Below are 17,209 nucleotides of genomic sequence, written 5' to 3' on the forward strand. Positions count from 1 at the left end.
TGATCCGGTCTGACATGAAACAGCAGCAGGTGAGCTGAATCGTTAATCATCACCGAGTGTTTCACAGTTCAGGGTCATCAAGATAATATGCAGAAAAATACTTTTACTTTTGGTTTGACTACATCTTAAAATTGGCGAATCAGAACAGAGATACAAGCAGTAAATTAATCTGTATAAAAACTGAAGCTGAACTCTGAGTCTTTACACAACTCATCAGAACAGGTGAGACACTTATTTGACATTATTAAGACTAATTTAGTGTTTATCTGTTATAAGATTGTTCAATTTCCTCTAGATTTTTTCTCAGTATTTTAGATTTATTCTGAACTACAGGAGATCTGACAGAACGTCCAGGAACCTCAGCAGCACAACTCCTTGAGGAGTTTTACTGATGCTAAGTTTATTTCTAAAGAAGGTGAGAGTGCAATGATCAGATGGTGTTTTAGTATAACTTGTAACTAAACCTGAATCTGTGCTCTTTGCAGAGGGGTCTTCTCACTCTGATCTAACCATGGATGTTGCTGACATGCTCATAGATAAAATCCATGAGTGGGTGAAGCTACAGAAGGAAGGTGCAGAGAAGTTTGACCAACTGGCCACAGAGCTGGAGAAAACCAAGAAAGTCTGCAACATCAGCAAAGTAGTAGGCAGCTCAGTGTCTGTAGGAGGAGCAGCAGCCATGACAGTTTCTGGTATATCAGCCCTCCTGACCGGAGGAGCTGCCATCCCGTTTCTCTTCACTGCAGGAGCCGTGGCTTCTGGGCTCGGTCTGACCACTAATGTGGCTTCAGATGTTACAGACATTACTGTATCAAGCCTAAAAATGAAAGAAGCTAAAGAGATCGCTGAAAAGATTGAGAATCTTGAAAAGGGGATCAAGAAACTGATGGAAACATTGAAAGAGGAAGGAGAGAGGAGGGAAAAAGAGGCTCTGTCCTTTGGGAAACTTTCTCCAGAAGATTATGTTGTACAAAGGATCCTGGGGGCCATGGCCAAACGAGAGGGGCTGATACTAAATGCTGGGATCAGTCTGCACATGATGTTATCTGGCTTGTCTAAAACCGTGATCACTGATAAGGCTGATGATTTTGGTGTTCTTGGGATTTCCCTGGTTTCTAAATTTGTGATGATTGCAGCTAGAAAGTCTGGGAAAAGTTTGGTGTCAAATGGACTTCCAGAACTGGCAGCATCCATGGGAGCAAAAGCAGCGGGCAAAGCAGTTGGACGGGTGAGTAGTTCAGACACGACAGCATCACATCCAATCTCATGCAAAGAAAGGCTGGATGTTATAGACCAATAAAAGTTCAGCTAAAGATTTGTTACTGAACATGGGGTGTGAGTAAAATAAAAAAACCACTGCATGCACAATGAAATCAAGATGTCTGAAACCTTGCATCAATCCAATCACATTTCCTTTGTGCATCCCAATCAACATGAAACTAAGTGTGCAAGAGGCAGTACCAGACTCCTCTTTGAACACATCTCAGTTTAAATATGCAGATGGAAATTAGAAAAATGCTTTTTTCTAATTTTTCAGAATGAGTTTTGTACTGACACATTTGTATCTTCTTAAATCGAAAATATTCTGTGCAACTGAAAGTAGATTTTTTTAGGGTAGGGTAGGGTTAGCTTAAATGTCTAAGACCCTTTTTGGACCTACAATAATTTCTTTTCAACTTTTTTTCATTAAAATATTGCATGTTTGATTTTTTGCTGAGCAGGTCAAAAGTAGGAATTCACAATAAAATTGTTTTACATTTTTAATGAAAAAAAAGGCACTTTTAACTGGGGCCCACAGTGTGAAAAGTTTTGATACCAAGTCGGGATATAGATTACGGAGTGGACCCAAGAGCAGACAGGCAGAACCAGATTTCGTGGTGATTAGAAAAGATTTAATAAGCAAAACTCCAAACCCAACAAATCATGACACACCACTGATATTCACTGTTATTTTAAATGAAAGTCAAAGTGTTTTTGGAAAAGGCTGAAGCATTTCAGACTGTATGCATCTCTTTATTGTAAAACACAGAGACAATAAAGGGGCTTAGCAGGGCGTTCTGAGACCGAAGTCTAACCAGCAAAAACCAGGAAGGCGCTTTTTTGACCCCCCAACTTGTAATGATGCTGTGAAGTCTCTGATGCACACCCAGCCTGTAGGCCTGAACCACCTCGCCACTGTGCTGGTTACTTAGTTTATGTTTATCAAATGTATTTGGAATTGTGAATGAAAGCTGCTTCCTGTTAACAGAAACATTCATTCTGTGATGGTAAAGCACCATAAAGCTCCTAATACATCAAAACAACTGCAGATTGCTCCTTGATGCGAGCCTCTTCATCTGCATTGTGGGAATTGATTTAACCTGGTTAATATTGGGAGTGACACCCAGTAAGAATTTCCCATCATTGATCCCAGTATTTATGCACTAATCAAAACAGGAGAACATCAAAGGTTACACACATATTTCAAAGATGTGACAGAGCTTGATGTTCTTCATCTCTGTTTCACTTCCTGATGCCAGGGACGGAGCTAGAGGGGTGGCCAGGGTGGCATTGACCACTTCTGGAACCTGATTGGTCACCAGCAGGTCTGTCAATCACCTTAACCCGACCATACAGTATAACTAGCTTTAAAAGATGCGCAAATAGAGTAAAAGACAAAGAAACACATGATTTAGGCAACTATGGCTCAGTGGGAAGAGTAGTCGTCTTGCAATCCGAAAGTTGTGGGTTTGATATTTGCTATTGGGTGTTGAGTACTGGCAGAGTTTATCTGTTTAGGGTAAGAATTACAACAGTTCAGCTGCACCTCAATCACATTTAAAGCCAAAATATGAGAACACATGAATGCCTTGAATACCAAAGGTCATTAAAGAGGAAGATATTACTGTCATAATGAGGGTTTTTGTTGGACCAATATGCAGATAAGGACTCCAAAAGCTCGAGGTTTGCAGGTTAGACGAGTCTTTAATGCTCATGGTACAAACAGACAGCGTAGAAAACACTCACAAGAAAACACAAGGAACCAGGAGGAAACAAAGGACACAAACGGGCTTAAATACAAAACTGAACAGCAGGGGGAACCAATGACAAACGTGACAAGACAATCAGGGGAAAACACAGAACAGGTGTGGGGTTGGGGTGCAGGGAGACAGAAAAACAGAGGACTAGACCAGGTAATATGACAAAAACACAAACTCAAGAACGCAAAATACAAGCAGGTATGACAACTACTGTTAACTTGCTCTTCTCTAAATGCAAGTAAAGGACGTTGAGGAAAATCAAAGCTACAGAAAAACAATGCAGAGGTGCTACTTTTAACTGCATCTGAAAATATTGCACAAAGGTTAGAGAAAAAGAATATTTTCCTTTATTAGTAAATTGACTCCCTAATAAAACTCCCTGGCCAGTTCTTCCACTGCCTCAAGTTGACACCCAACTAACTAAGGTTTTTTATGCATGGCAGGAGAGGAAATTTTTTCTTGTTTTTGTCCTTGAAAGGTTGGAGCAGGAGTCATTGGGCTGGCATTTTCAGTTCCTGAGCTGGTGGTCAACTGTATCGACATAAACAACTGTAGGACTGAAGCCAGTGAGAGTCTGAAGAAGAACGCTGTGGACATACGGATAGCTTCTGACCAGATGGAGAAGGATCTTAAAGACATTCAGTAAGTCTGAACAACCAAACAAACTGGAAATAAAAGAATTTATAAAGTTTCATTGTTTAATCACCATAATCTGAGATGAAGTAACTTTAATGGAAACAAACACAGAAGTCCTTGTTTTTGGTGGATCTGTTCCACACTGTTAACCCAAACCTTCTTTCTATGCAAACACTTTGACTAAATACTACGTCATAAAAATAGTTTTGTTGCAGTACTTAAACAGCTTGAGTATATGAAGAGCTAATGGACAGTCATTGGGTCAGCTACAACCTGAATACAAGTTAGGCTTATGCTTCCTGGACAATATATTTTCAACTGCTTGCATTCCACTGTTTTACCAAGTTTGGACTCTTTTTACATTACAAAAAATGTGACAAGTCTGGCGAGGATGAAATAATACAACCTGTTATATTAAAATGTCAGAAATATGAGCAAGAAAGAAGATTTATGAGGAGAAAACTTGAGGAGAAAAGTTTAGTTTCATAGACACATTGCAAAGGAACTGCGAGAGCAAACATATACATATTATACGATTAAAAAAATGAAACCATTTAAAAGAGTTTGATTATACAGTATGTATTAAAATACAATTTAGATATTAATCCATGATGAACCGTACTCCATGCCAAGTGGTTGCAGTAATACGCACCTTCAGTTTTTTTGCCAACAGCCTGTATGAATGATGGGAGATGTAGGCTGCACAGTGGCTCAGTTGGTAGAACTGAATCCTGGCCTGGGGTCTTTCTGCATGTTCTCCCCATACATATGTGGGATCTCCCCGGGTACTCCAGCTTCCTCCCACAGTCCAAAACATGACTGATAGTCTCTCTAAGTTGTCGTTACGTGTAGATGGTTATGTGCGTTGTTGTGTGTCTCTGTGTTGCCCTGTGATCAACTGGCGACCTGTACCCGCCTCTCGCCCGATGACCGCTCCCCTGTAACCCTGTATGGAAGAATGGGAATAGAAGATGGATGGATTGTTGTCTCATGAAAATAAAATTGTTTTGATGTTAGAGCATCATTGTTAAGAAATATTTGGTTTTTGCTGTGAGTTTCAATAAAATATATAATGTGTACTACATTTTTCATATATTTTTACTGTATTTTAAGTATATTAAAATTAAAATACTAGATTTTAAATATTTTACTTTTAAGTAGAATCAACAGTTTGTTACTATTGTTGATTACTTAAATAATTTAAGTGTGGTTAACTTGGGAGGTTCAGTTCTGACTATTATATATTTAAGTTGATTATACTTGAACAAATTAATTTTCTCTACAATCAACCCGTCCTGCCTTACAGTGTGAAACTTTTATTTCCATAAACCTTTCATTGATGTTTTCTGTTGCAGAGAGATCTTCCGGAGGTTAGCCAAAGTTAAACGCTGCATTGAAAACAAAACCAGGAGCAATGACGACAGGAAAACTTTGTTAAAGTTTGCAAAGGAAAGCTGCAAAGATGAAGCTATTAGACTGTGGCTCACAGAGAACACAGAGTCTGAGATCTTCTCCAAGCTGGTGGACATGTTTCAGTTCCTGAAGGAAAGGATTGACGAGGAAGAGAAGAACAACCACAGCAACGATGTTGACATCACCTTTGTGGCTCATGGAGCCATCAAAGCCTCCATGATGTCAGCCAGCTGTCTGCTGCCTCTGCCCACCATCTCTGACGTGGTTCTGTACTCTCCCTGGAACTGTTATCTGGAAGCTAATGCAGCATACGGTGTCGCTACAGGGAAGCTTCAACCTGTCCACAGAACCTTTTACTGCTCATCTGGACGTGGCTGCAAGATTCCAGATGAAAATCATCGACCTGAGAATCTGCCCAATATGTGGAACTCCATGAAGAAAGCTGGAAATCAGAAGGTTCCCAACATCATTGTGTCTCCTCTAAAAATACCTGAAGATGGTGCCTGGAAGAAAATTGAGTTCCTAGAAGACAAACATGGTGAACCTGGAAAAAATCGTATCATCATCCCACTCATCCTCCCATCGATTGATCCAAAAGAAAATATCCCTCTCCCTGTGGTCACCTTGGCTCTGTCGCTGGTGCTCATGTTCTCCCGGTTTCAGGCCACGCTCCACCTCACCATCTGTCTGGGGAAACTATCTAGAAAAATTAAGCTTGATGAGGAAGCTCTGAAGCAGGAGTATGCTTGCACCATCGACTACACAGGAATGACCTCAACAGAGAAGATGTTGGTCTCCACCTTCTCAGACATCATTTCTTCAGTGAAAAGATTCGTCTGGAGAACTGAAAGCAGTGAAGAAACCCAAGAGGGAGCACATGAGAGGCTGTCCAAAGCTTTCAAAGCTTTGTTTGGTTAAACGTCTGAGTGACAGAAGGAGGTTTGTGAAGGAATGAAAGATCAGAACATCACTGGTTTCATCTTCATCAGGTGGACCAGATGTGTTGGACTCTAACTTCAGGTCCATCTCAGCTGATTTTATGTTTATTATAAAACATTCAGCAGATTCATGTTATTCCATTTATGTCCTGTACAGCTCGATGGAGACTTTTACTGCACTGCCACCTAGTGGTCTTTAATAATAACGGAAATCTCTGTTTCAATTATTTTTTAACTAAATTATAACTTGATTAAATTCATTTATTTAGTCATAATGAGTAAAACTTGCATCAATCCATTGAAACACTCATATTTACATGTAATCAAAAAACATTTCACTTGAATCCAATCAAAGTACAGACCCAGAAATTGGATTCAGGACATCATTTGAAACTAAATTGTAAAATCTTGTGTATCTAAGGGATTCCAAGTGATTCCAACTAATTGAATCATTTGGCTTATAGCAATATGAGCAGAAAACAAAGTGGCCATTCTGAAGGATGAGCTGCAGATGACTGGTGATATTCCTCCAATCCAGTCAGAGCAGCTTGGTTTGATTTGCTTTTACCGGTTTTTGATGATCAGTCAGTTTCAATTCAATTCAGTTTATTTATATAGCGCCAATTCACAACACATGTCGTCTCAAGGTTCTTCACAACAGTCAGGTTCATACATTCCAATTAATCCTAACAAACAGTTCAGTCAGATTCAGTTATTTATTCAAATTGGATAAAAAGTTTTTCTATCTAAGGAAACCCAGCAGATTGCATCCAGTCAGTGACTTGCAGCATTCACTCCTCCTGGATGAGCATGTAGAGACAGTGGACAGTCACTGGCGTTGACTTTGCAGCAATCCCTCATACTGAGCATGCATGTAGCGACAGTGGAGAGGAAAAACTCCCTTTTAACAGGAAGAAACCTCCAGCAGAACCAGAACCAGGCTCAGTGTGAGCGGCCATCTGCCACGACCGACTGGAGGTTAGAGAGAACAGAGCAGAGACACAAAGAGAACAAAGAAGCACTGATCCAGGAGTACTTTCTATGGGAAGGAAAGGTAAATGTTAATGATCATGATTGTATGCAGTGATGGAGTTTCTCTGTCAGCAGCATTTATTAGTTTCACTGTCACTGATTTATTCCTTGTTAATTTTCACCATTAAATTCATTGAAATGAGAGTTTGTCATCATTGTGTTTTAATAACGAAAGGTCTCAACAAGAATAACAGGTCTCTGAGACAAATAAGCCTCTTAATAAATCCTCGACCTCACATTAAACATGTGAGGAGCATCTTGGTGACGATAAATCAGCTGATTTACAGGAATAATCTGCTGTTATGATAGAAGTCTGCAGGAAGGCAAACAGGTTCTGATGACAGTTGACGGTATGAAGGCTGATTTTAGACTAATTTAATTGATCCTCAATCCATCATAGCTCAGTCTGAAGTATAAAATACAAAGATAATGTAATAACCTGCTGATAAGAATGGTTAGTTTGTTGAGTTTTATTACTACTATAATGATAATACTTGGTTTTTTTTTATCAATGAATCTGGTTTCCTGTAATCCATTCACATTAGAGTCAGAAATATGCTTCTTATTTTGGGATTCCTCAGGGATTACCACTCAGAAGTTTCTCTTTCATTTTTTTGTTGTTTAAATAGTTGCGATAAAAATAAAAGACAGGCGTGTCCGGGGGAGCAGTGACCTCAGAGGAGAATACAAAGAGAACAAAATAACCTGCTGATAAGATGATTTACTTCAGTTACGTCACAGAGCTGCTGGTTTTTATTGTCAGAGGGTTGGTCAGTAAATCCAGTTTAATGTAATTCATGAACATTAGAGAAAGAAACGCTGGTTTCATCTTGGAGTCTTTGGGGTTTACCGTTCTGAAGTTTCTCTTTCACTTAAAACATCAGGTGTGTCCAACATGCTGAAATGTTATTCATCACTGATAAATATTTTGCTTTGGTTCAAGTTTCTCACCTGATCAGCCAGCAACAGGTAAAGCAAGCTACACCTTCCGTTTTATTGTAATTTATCACATTTATCAGGATTTTCTGCATGATTTCTGCATTAGGAGAGATATTCCTAACTGGTCTCATGTTTCTGACGTGATAAATGCTGAGTTGTGTTGAAACACGAACAGCAAAAAAACTGTTTAAATCAGGCTGGGAACAGGTCAGATCATTTAGGTCTTCATACACTGTAAAACACTGTAATACCCGACTAATGTAGTCATATTTAGGCTTCAGTTTGTTACTTTAACTCCAGATTTCATACAGCAAACAGAACAGCAGTTTTAGCTCATATCTCACTGGGATTCATTCAGTTTAGAACTAAAACATTATTTTCACTTTCAGTTTCTGATTATCTGTCGATCATGAGCGACTTGGCAACCAGCCGGATGCAGTTAGAGGAGCTGAAAAGACGGATGGTGATTCTGTGAGTTTCCTAAAGTTAAATGTGTCATCACCAAAAACTACATTTTAAAAATACCAGCTATGTTCTGAGAAAACACTGAACATCTTATTCTGCTCCAAAATACTCTGATGAATACCATCAGATGGTTGGATTTATTTATTTGAATTGTTGTTTCTGGGGTCAATGATTTAGAAGGAAGAAAGTCAGTCTCAAAGCAGCAGTTTGGGCTTTTCTGCTCATTTCTTTAGATTCACTGTTGGTTTTATACATTTAAATATCTCATTTAAGGTTGGATCACAGTTAGACTGGCAGATTTGCTCTTTCTGGAAGGCTCTCCACAGGGTTTAGATTGTAACACATCTAAACCCTGTGGAGCTCTTCCAGAAAGCGCATTTCTGAGGTCAGACACTGATGCTGGACAGGAAGGCCTGGCTCATACTCCTCCACTAGATGTTCTATCAGGAACTGTGCAGACCAGTTCTTTTACACAAAGTCACTCATCCATATCTTTATGGACATCACTTTGCACACTGATGCACAGTCATATAACCCACCAGGTTGGGAGCTGTCCTAAATATCTTCGTATGCTGCAGCATTAAGAGTTCCTTTCACTAGAACCAAAGGTCAGAGACCAGCTGCTGAAATATATATATATATATATATATATATATATATATATATATATATATATATATATATATATATATATATATATATTATATATACACACAGTACAGAATCAACAGAATGCCAAGAGTGTGTGGAGCAGTAATTAAAGCAAAAGGTGGCTACTTTGAAGAACCTAGAATATAAGACCTAATAAGATATAAAAAAGTCAAAATGATAAACACATTAAGTTCAATTTTATGAAGATTATACATTGTTTTGACAAAAATTCAGAATGAAAGACTCACCTTCACCGCCTCCACCTTCCATGACTCTTCTGTGCGTCTCCTGGCCTTCCAATCAGCATCCTGTCCGTCTGATTCTCCATCCAATAACCTTCTGACCCCTTGCTTTTAAAGGACCTCCTGCAGTGTTCATCTTCGCTTGTCAGCTGAGCTCATCCCTCCTCCACCCCACCTCCATCATCTTCCTTCACATCTACTCCTGGCTTCCTGGCCGCCAATCCACCACCGGTGTCGGATCAGGGGGAAGACATATTTAAATCTAAGCCTTACAAATGATCATTTTGCTCATGTCATTCTCAGCATTCGTGTCTTCCTCCCAGGTCCGAGCACCAAAGAAATAACCATGTAATTTCTCATCATTAAAACTTTTCTAATTGCCAACCCTCTCTTTGTGAGTCTTTTCAGATTGAATTACACATAGCACTTTTAGACAACTTGATTTTATTTATTTTATGTCTTTTACCAATTCAGCTTTGTAATCTCTTAATGAAGGAATCTCAAGAAAACACAACATTTCATGATGAAAATTTTTGACTGTTACTGAAAATTACATAAGAACAAAACAATAGAGCAATTTAATTTTATCAAAAGATGCACACACAACTGAACATGGGAGGAGGTTTTATGGGTCCAGGTTTTCTATGAACAATGTCCCTCAGACTATTTTTCATTTTATGGAATACTTGGAAGCAGTTCTGTGGGTTTTTCCTGGTGACAATGCACAGATGAACACCACATTTCTGCAGAAGATTGCTGTCTGTCCTTCGGGACAATGACTGCACCTTGCTTTGTCTGTGAAAGCTGGAAGTGATACACTCTATCACAACGGACATCAAGCATGGGTCTTGGGGTCGTTGGCCTATTTATGCATCTGATGTGGCTGCGCACATTCTTCTCCCCTCCCTTGGAATAACTTATCTTCCTCTTTCCACTGTTGATAAGCCCATCTCCAACCTTCTGAATTCATTGAGACTTTTGTGATTTGCAGCCATCCATTATTGACGGCTATATCAGCCATTTGCCAAAAGAGGCATAGACACCACCGGTGGGACTGTGCAGGGGTGCAGTACAAGGCCACCATCATGTCAGCAAGGTCTACTCCCCCCATGTGGACATTGTACTGTGACATAATGTTTGGACAGAGAGCAGCAAGTCTTCTCTCCAGAAATGCCTGAGTTCCTTGAGAGGGCTGATTGCAGCACAGGAGCTATCTAAGGTGACACCTTTGCTGTTAGACCATTCTACAACAGCCACCTCCACCTCATCATCCACCCTGTAGTCATAGCGGCCCCTCCCTTTCCTCAGCAGGACACGGTCATCCTCAAGTGTGCATCCTTTAAGTCTGTTCCTGCGGATGGTTCCCAGACTTCTCAAACCAAGGGACTCCTTCAGATGCACAATGAGTGGGAGGGAGGTGAAAAAGTTGTCAAAGTAGACAATACACTGATGGGTTCTTGATGGTGTTGCAGAGTTGAATGGCAACATTGGCTCCAACTCCATGTTCTTTGACTGGACCCTGGCCTGTACAAAATGTGCATATTCCAGTGTACGTCAGGAAGTCATGCACTATCCCAGAAACCCCAGCTCGAACAAAGAACTTAAAGTCCCAGTGGTGAGGTTTGCTCAGGAGTTACTGTCTGAAAGACCCAGCCTTTGTTGCCTTGTACGGGACCATCATTTCATCTGTTGAGAACTTGTTCTCACCGAGCCCGGTTTTACGCAGGGGCAAGAGGGGTCAAAGCCCCCTCAAACAAATGTCTGGCCCCCTCAAATCAATTCTCAATCACACAAGCACAACCCCTCGCCTTGCCTCTGCCTCCTCCTCCTACACTTAAGGGCCAAACATAGTCAGGCTTATTTAACTCTGCAGACATACGCGTCGACTCAAACCGGACGTCCGCCGGACCAAAGCTCCGTTTTCACGGCCGCCAACGTGATGTTATGCTTAACATTATAGTGCTGCTGAAAACATTACGTGGCTTCTGGCCCGAAGTTTCTTTAGAGAGGGGGTCATTTTGGCGCCACACCTGCTGAAAAACACTTGCATTTCCCTCCAATCAGCATCCATGCATGACTGCATGACGCATTGCCTACATACATGAAATCCAGCTGTTGACTGATGTTTGTCAGGTGTAATTAAGAGACAGAGAGGGAGATATACAACCAAACAGACAAATTAGACCATTTTACTCATTTCACTTAATTACTTTAATGGTAATGTCTGAAGAAGAAAAGAAAAAGCATGACCACTGTCGGGGTTTTGGATTTTGTGTTTGTTTTTGTTGCACTTTGTTTTCAGTTTCCAGATGGGGCTGGAGTTTCTCAGGTGTGCTGGGTGACAGGTGCGACTGATCTGCTGATTACATTGGAGGAGTATTTAAGCAGGAGGCTGCCAGCTCTTCGATGCCAGAGTGTTTGCCTTCAGTGGTAACAGCTCAAGCCACCTCTATGCTATCCTTTGTTCTTTGCTCCTGAGCTGATATTGTTTATGTTCCTTCGCAGTCAGAAACCTGAACCAAGTGATCATTCCTCGCTGAACTTTGGCTTCGTTTCCAGAAGTTTCTGGACAATCAAGATAACCTACGTTTGGTGGATTTCGTTTGGATTTTGTTTGGATTTCGTTTCCAAGTATTAAGCTGGCAGCTTCCTGTTCACCTCCGTCTCCTGAACCAAGACAGAAGCGTAACCTGTCCACCCTCCAACACAAGTACCTGAACATTGGATTAATTCCTGAATTAACCAGAACCCACTCTCCAGCTCAAGTAAACCCTCTGGATTCCTCTGATTCGCACACTTGGGTCCCAACTCCCTCTAACCCTGGCGACCTGACTTCACTCACTTAGTAAGCCGTTCTACTGTTAACCTCATTACTTCTAGTTTATTCATCAAAGATTATCGTTCTTGTTTTCACCAGTTCTCCTTCCCCTCTTTCCATGCAGTTGGCGATTCTACCGTTCACGTTCCAGCACTGTTTTGTAAATAAAACACCTTTCAATATTCACTTGTGCTTCAGAGTGTTCTTCTGTATGTGGGTCAGATCTATCTAAAATAAAATGACAACCACAACCATTTTTCTGAATGTCTAGTAGCCAAACTCTCACAATAAAGTGTTGCTAATAAAAAACAAACGTGCAGTAGTTATAATTACAGCATGCTGCCCTAAACCCTAAACTGTGTCGCTAAAAGTCACTTTAACTCAACGAGCTCCTTTCATGCAAGCATTTCTACTCCAGCAATTGAGGAATAATTTTCTAGCTAGTTAATATTACAGGCTAATATATGCCGAAGGCTGAATATAATGCTCTATGATATAGAGCTGCAAACACAAAATGATAAATAAATAAGAAAATGTTACTTAGCTGTCTGTTTGATTTTATTAGCGTTATAATAGAGCCAATGCTAACATTAATTACCTAAAGTAGGTTTGTGATTTGAAATGAAAGGAGGCTCTTAAGTTGAGCTCAATGAAAGTGTGGTGAGTTATATTAATATTGGTAATGGTTTATTAGTTTATTATTAGTGTAATGCTACAACTCTGTCTAAAAACAAATGTAAACTGTTTTCTCACCTGATTCAGTGAGTCTCTTTTGATTACGATGCATAGCAGAACAATGATTTATTTCATTTACAAATTTTGCAGCATAATTCCAAGAAAAGTGAGCTATAAAAGCATAAATGTATCCTGTTTTTTATTCTAATTTTATAAATAAATTTGGCAATGGATGCCCTTTTTCCAGCTTAAACACGTGCCTCCAAAAAAGTCTGTGCATGTTCTGGTCTGGTTTTAGCTTTCTGGATATCTTTTGTATTTTCCTCTTCAGCATGACGCTGTCTCTCAACATCAAGTCAAAGCCTAACAAGGTAAAGGCTGCACCTCCGTGTAAATTAGATGAACTATTAACAGCGTGTTAGGTATTATTTAGTCAACTCAGAGGTAAGAACGATACAGTCATAGTTACTTGCAGCAAGGGTAGCCCACTTTGCAGTGAAACTACAAAGTTTTGACACCCTATCTCTTTATTTATATGCACAGTTCAACAGACAGTTCAGACAGGGTGTGTGTGAGACAGAAAGGAGGCTGGTTCACACAGAGATAACAATAATCTCACACACACAGGGAGGAAGGCATAGTGCAGGTGCCTTGCAACACAAAGTTTTTACATGAGTGATAACAAGTTTTTGCACCCATCCAACACAGCGTTTTGGTGTTTATGATTGATCAGTATAATTTCACACTGACAGTTGATTAACCAATGACCATCAATGATTGATGATGTCGAGTTCAACAGATTCTCTTTTTCAAAATAAATGAACTATTGATGTGAGAAAAAAGACACATGTTGGGATGTGCAGGTTTTTACTTTTCTGCCACCAATGACTATTTTGATATGAATAATTACTAAAAACATTCCAAATGTTGTGAAAAGCAGCCCAAATTTTAACAACCTGCCCAAAGCTATTTTTTTCCAGCCAAACATGTTCAAAAGAAGCCCAACTGGGAGGAAACCAGTGCAGTCTGACAGATTGCACAGTACTACACAGTTTATCCCAGTCCCATAAAGAAAACACTAATAAACAACAATAAATATGCCGGAGCATAAGGTGCCCCTGTCACATTTCTGCCTGCCCCCTCGTACATGCATGCCTAGAACCGGCCCTGGTTCTCATTTCCATTTCCAGACACTTTCTTCTTATGTTCTCCAGCTCTGGTGTCACTTTGCAGAGCCAAGCTTGGGTTGGTGTGATGTCTGACTGTCTTGAAAGTGGATGAATCTCAATCACTCCCATGATTAGCTTAATGCCAACAAATGACTTGACCTCATCCACAGTGGTGTTAACACCGGCTCCAATCAACTGACAGCTGTAGACATTTATCTGTTCAGCAAAGTGTTGGAACAGATCATCATCAGAAAACTGGGCAAAGTAGCTAAATGGAGAAGACAGCTCATCAGGTGTGTTGAATTCACTGGCAGCTGCTGTTAACTGGTGCTCAAAAGCCTTCTTATGTCAGCCGTACAAAAATATATACATAAATGGTCATAAATACATAACTAAGTTGTTATTATTAGTAAGTATGGACTGAATTTAGCTGGTTAGTGGCATGCTACTTTCAGTAAATATCATTGTCAGGATTAGTGCAACAGAATGCAGACGAGCAGGCAGCAAGGTAAGTGAAAAGATTTCATCTTTAGAAAAAACAAAAACTCACTGAAAAGAGGAGGCAGGAACAAAACAACAAACGGGCAGGCAAGACAGGCAAAGCATGATCCGAAAAACAAGGTGAGATGATCTGAAAATGTTTCTGCGACGAGTAACAGAACAGGTTTGTATTTATGGAGCATGAACCAGGTGAAGCAAGAAGACAGATTAGCTAGGTGCAGGTGAACCGAATAAAGTTGATTGACAGGACAAAACGTGGCTGGAGCAGAACGGAAATCCAAGGATCCAAACTAATAGAAATATAACTAGAAAAATATGAAACTAAAGCATAACCAGATCCAAAAGTCCTAACTTGATAAAACATGAAAAAGAAGACAAAAACTAAAGCATGATTCAAAATCTATCAAGAATAATCATAATAATAATAATAATCCAAAAACACCCACAAATCATGACAATCATAATAATACAGCTTGTATTTTTTCAACTTACATCAACTACTACATACAGACATTTGTATGAATAAGACTCTCACCAGAACCCCTTGGCTTGTTTAGACTGTTTACTGCGATCCATTTCTTCATCCTCCTCATCAGAACTGCTTTTATTGACTGCTTCTATCTCATGCTGGCTGATAATTACTTCCTGATCTTCATCCCTGTTTGACTCAGAGTCAGAAGAACCTGCAGGGATCGACTCTATCGCTCTCATTTCTGTGCTTTCCTTTCTTTTCCCATAAAATGACCTAGCTAAGATGCCCTGCCTGAAAATACATTGTTAAAGCAAAATACAGTTAGAGTCTTGTAATAGTATCAGCTGTGTATGATAATATCTGGTACTGCCATAATTATTAACATGCCTTCCAGTTTGAAGCAAAATATTGAATAATGCACATTGACCAAATTTCTACCCCTAATCTGGCAACGTATCTCAGGGGACACTTACAGTTTTGTTTCTTCACAGACGTGTTGATAGAGTCTCTGTGATCTCCGGTCAGAGAGGACCAGCAGCAGGTAGCAGATGATGTGGAGGTTCTCTCAAAATAAATGGGAGGTTGACCCTCTCTGGAAGGTCAAATGTGTCGTGGTAAATTCTTCAGGCTTTGAAAGCGGACTGCAAATCAGGGCCCTTTTAAGCGACATCATTGGTCTAAGTGACAGTAATCAGGAAGTGAGCAGAGAGAAGAGGACGGAAGAGATGCAGCAAAGGTCTCGATGCCGGGAATCGAACTCCAGACGGCTGCATGAAGGACTCTGTGTATGCATCAGACGGTGCTACGCTCTACCACTACACCATGCGCCGCTCCAGGCTCAGGTTACAGTTAAGTTTCTGCATCTGACAAATGTTTTTATCCAAGCCACTTAAAAATGATGATATAATAATACAGTTAATATGAAAACTGACAATAAGCTACTTAGAAGGAAGACCAGGTTCTGTCAGAGGAGACGGTGTAGAAATAGAGAGCAGTAGAACGGGTAGGGAAGTACAGGTTAGGAGATGCTCTCTGAAGATAGTCTCTTGGAGATGGACAGGGGTGCCCGGTTCTGGTAGGACTCGGTAGGTCATTCTTCAATCATAGAACAACACATGAAAAGAATCTGGTTGAAGATGGGATGAACTGCCAGGTTCTGGACCATCTGCAGAGGTTTCACAGCACCGGCTGGGAGACCAGTTAGGATGGTGCTGCAGTAGTCCAGGTGGGAGATGACCATAGACGGCACCAGACTAATTTAGCAATTATGACAATTATAAATTGTAATTATAATTATTTATCATTAATATTTTCTCCTGTAAAACTTGATGTTATCAAAATGTTTTTTCTACTGGTTGATCGTACATATGATAAAATTCAAAGATTAATTTCAAACATATAAGCAGAAACACATCAGACTAACAGAGCAGCAGTATTTCTGCTCCAGTTTCTCATCTGTACATATTAAACATGAGGAGCGTCTCAGTAAATCAGATGATTTACAGGAATAAGCTGCTGTTCTGGTTGAAGTCTGCAGGACGTTCTGAAGCAAACAGACTCAGATCTGTTCTGATAACAGATGATTGATCCTCATTTTATTATAACTCAGTCTGAAGTCTAGAAAATAAAGCTAACATAATCATCTGCAGATAAAATGATTGGTTTTCTGCATTTTTACTTTAGCTGCTTCTGTAACAACTGTGGGTTGTGCTGATTTTTATTCTCAGAAGGTTGGTGGGTAAACCAAGTTTACTGTAATCCAACCACGTTAGAGTCAGAAATGTGCTTCTTGTCGTGGGATTCCCCCGGGATTACCAATCAGAAGTTTCTCTTTAACTTTGCTCTTGTTTAAATGGTTGCAATAGAGAAAGTGGGCGGGTCCCAGGTGAGCAGTGATAAGACCTAGGAGCCTCAGATGTTACCTATCCTGATCAAACACAGCTCCTCATTCAACAGCAGGTAAGTCTAGCTACACCTTCACTTTAACAGTCACCTTTTCATCCAGCTGACAGATGAGTGCAGCAGATTCAGAACAAAACGTCCCAGCTGAATCTTTGAAGGTTTGTTTTAGGAGGAACCTAATAAGACTTGCTTCCTGCTGGAGATGAGCCGACAGACCCAGATTCTGTGAGTTTCTGAACCACAAACAGAAAGTGATGATCATAAGAAACAGAAGAAACATCAAATTCAGTTTTAATCACACTTTAATTTTATTGTGTTTAATTATAAGATCGACTT

At 40.0% G+C, this 17,209-nt stretch overlaps 1 protein-coding gene across 1 annotated transcript; it reads left to right on the forward strand.

The window, feature by feature from the left end:
• Window positions 1-511: 511 nt before the first annotated feature.
• LOC124862498 lies at window positions 512-6,455 on the forward strand. Its single transcript, XM_047356453.1, has 4 exons — window positions 512-1,228; window positions 3,201-3,218; window positions 3,499-3,662; window positions 5,012-6,455. Exons 1-4 carry the CDS (start codon window positions 512-514, stop codon window positions 5,985-5,987), a joined length of 1,875 nt encoding a protein of 624 aa, XP_047212409.1. The 3' UTR covers window positions 5,988-6,455.
• The last annotated feature ends 10,754 nt before the right edge of the window (window positions 6,456-17,209 follow it).

This window comes from Girardinichthys multiradiatus, chromosome X, assembly GCF_021462225.1.
Source record: "Girardinichthys multiradiatus isolate DD_20200921_A chromosome X, DD_fGirMul_XY1, whole genome shotgun sequence".
Taxonomy (NCBI): Eukaryota; Metazoa; Chordata; class Actinopteri; order Cyprinodontiformes; family Goodeidae; genus Girardinichthys; species Girardinichthys multiradiatus.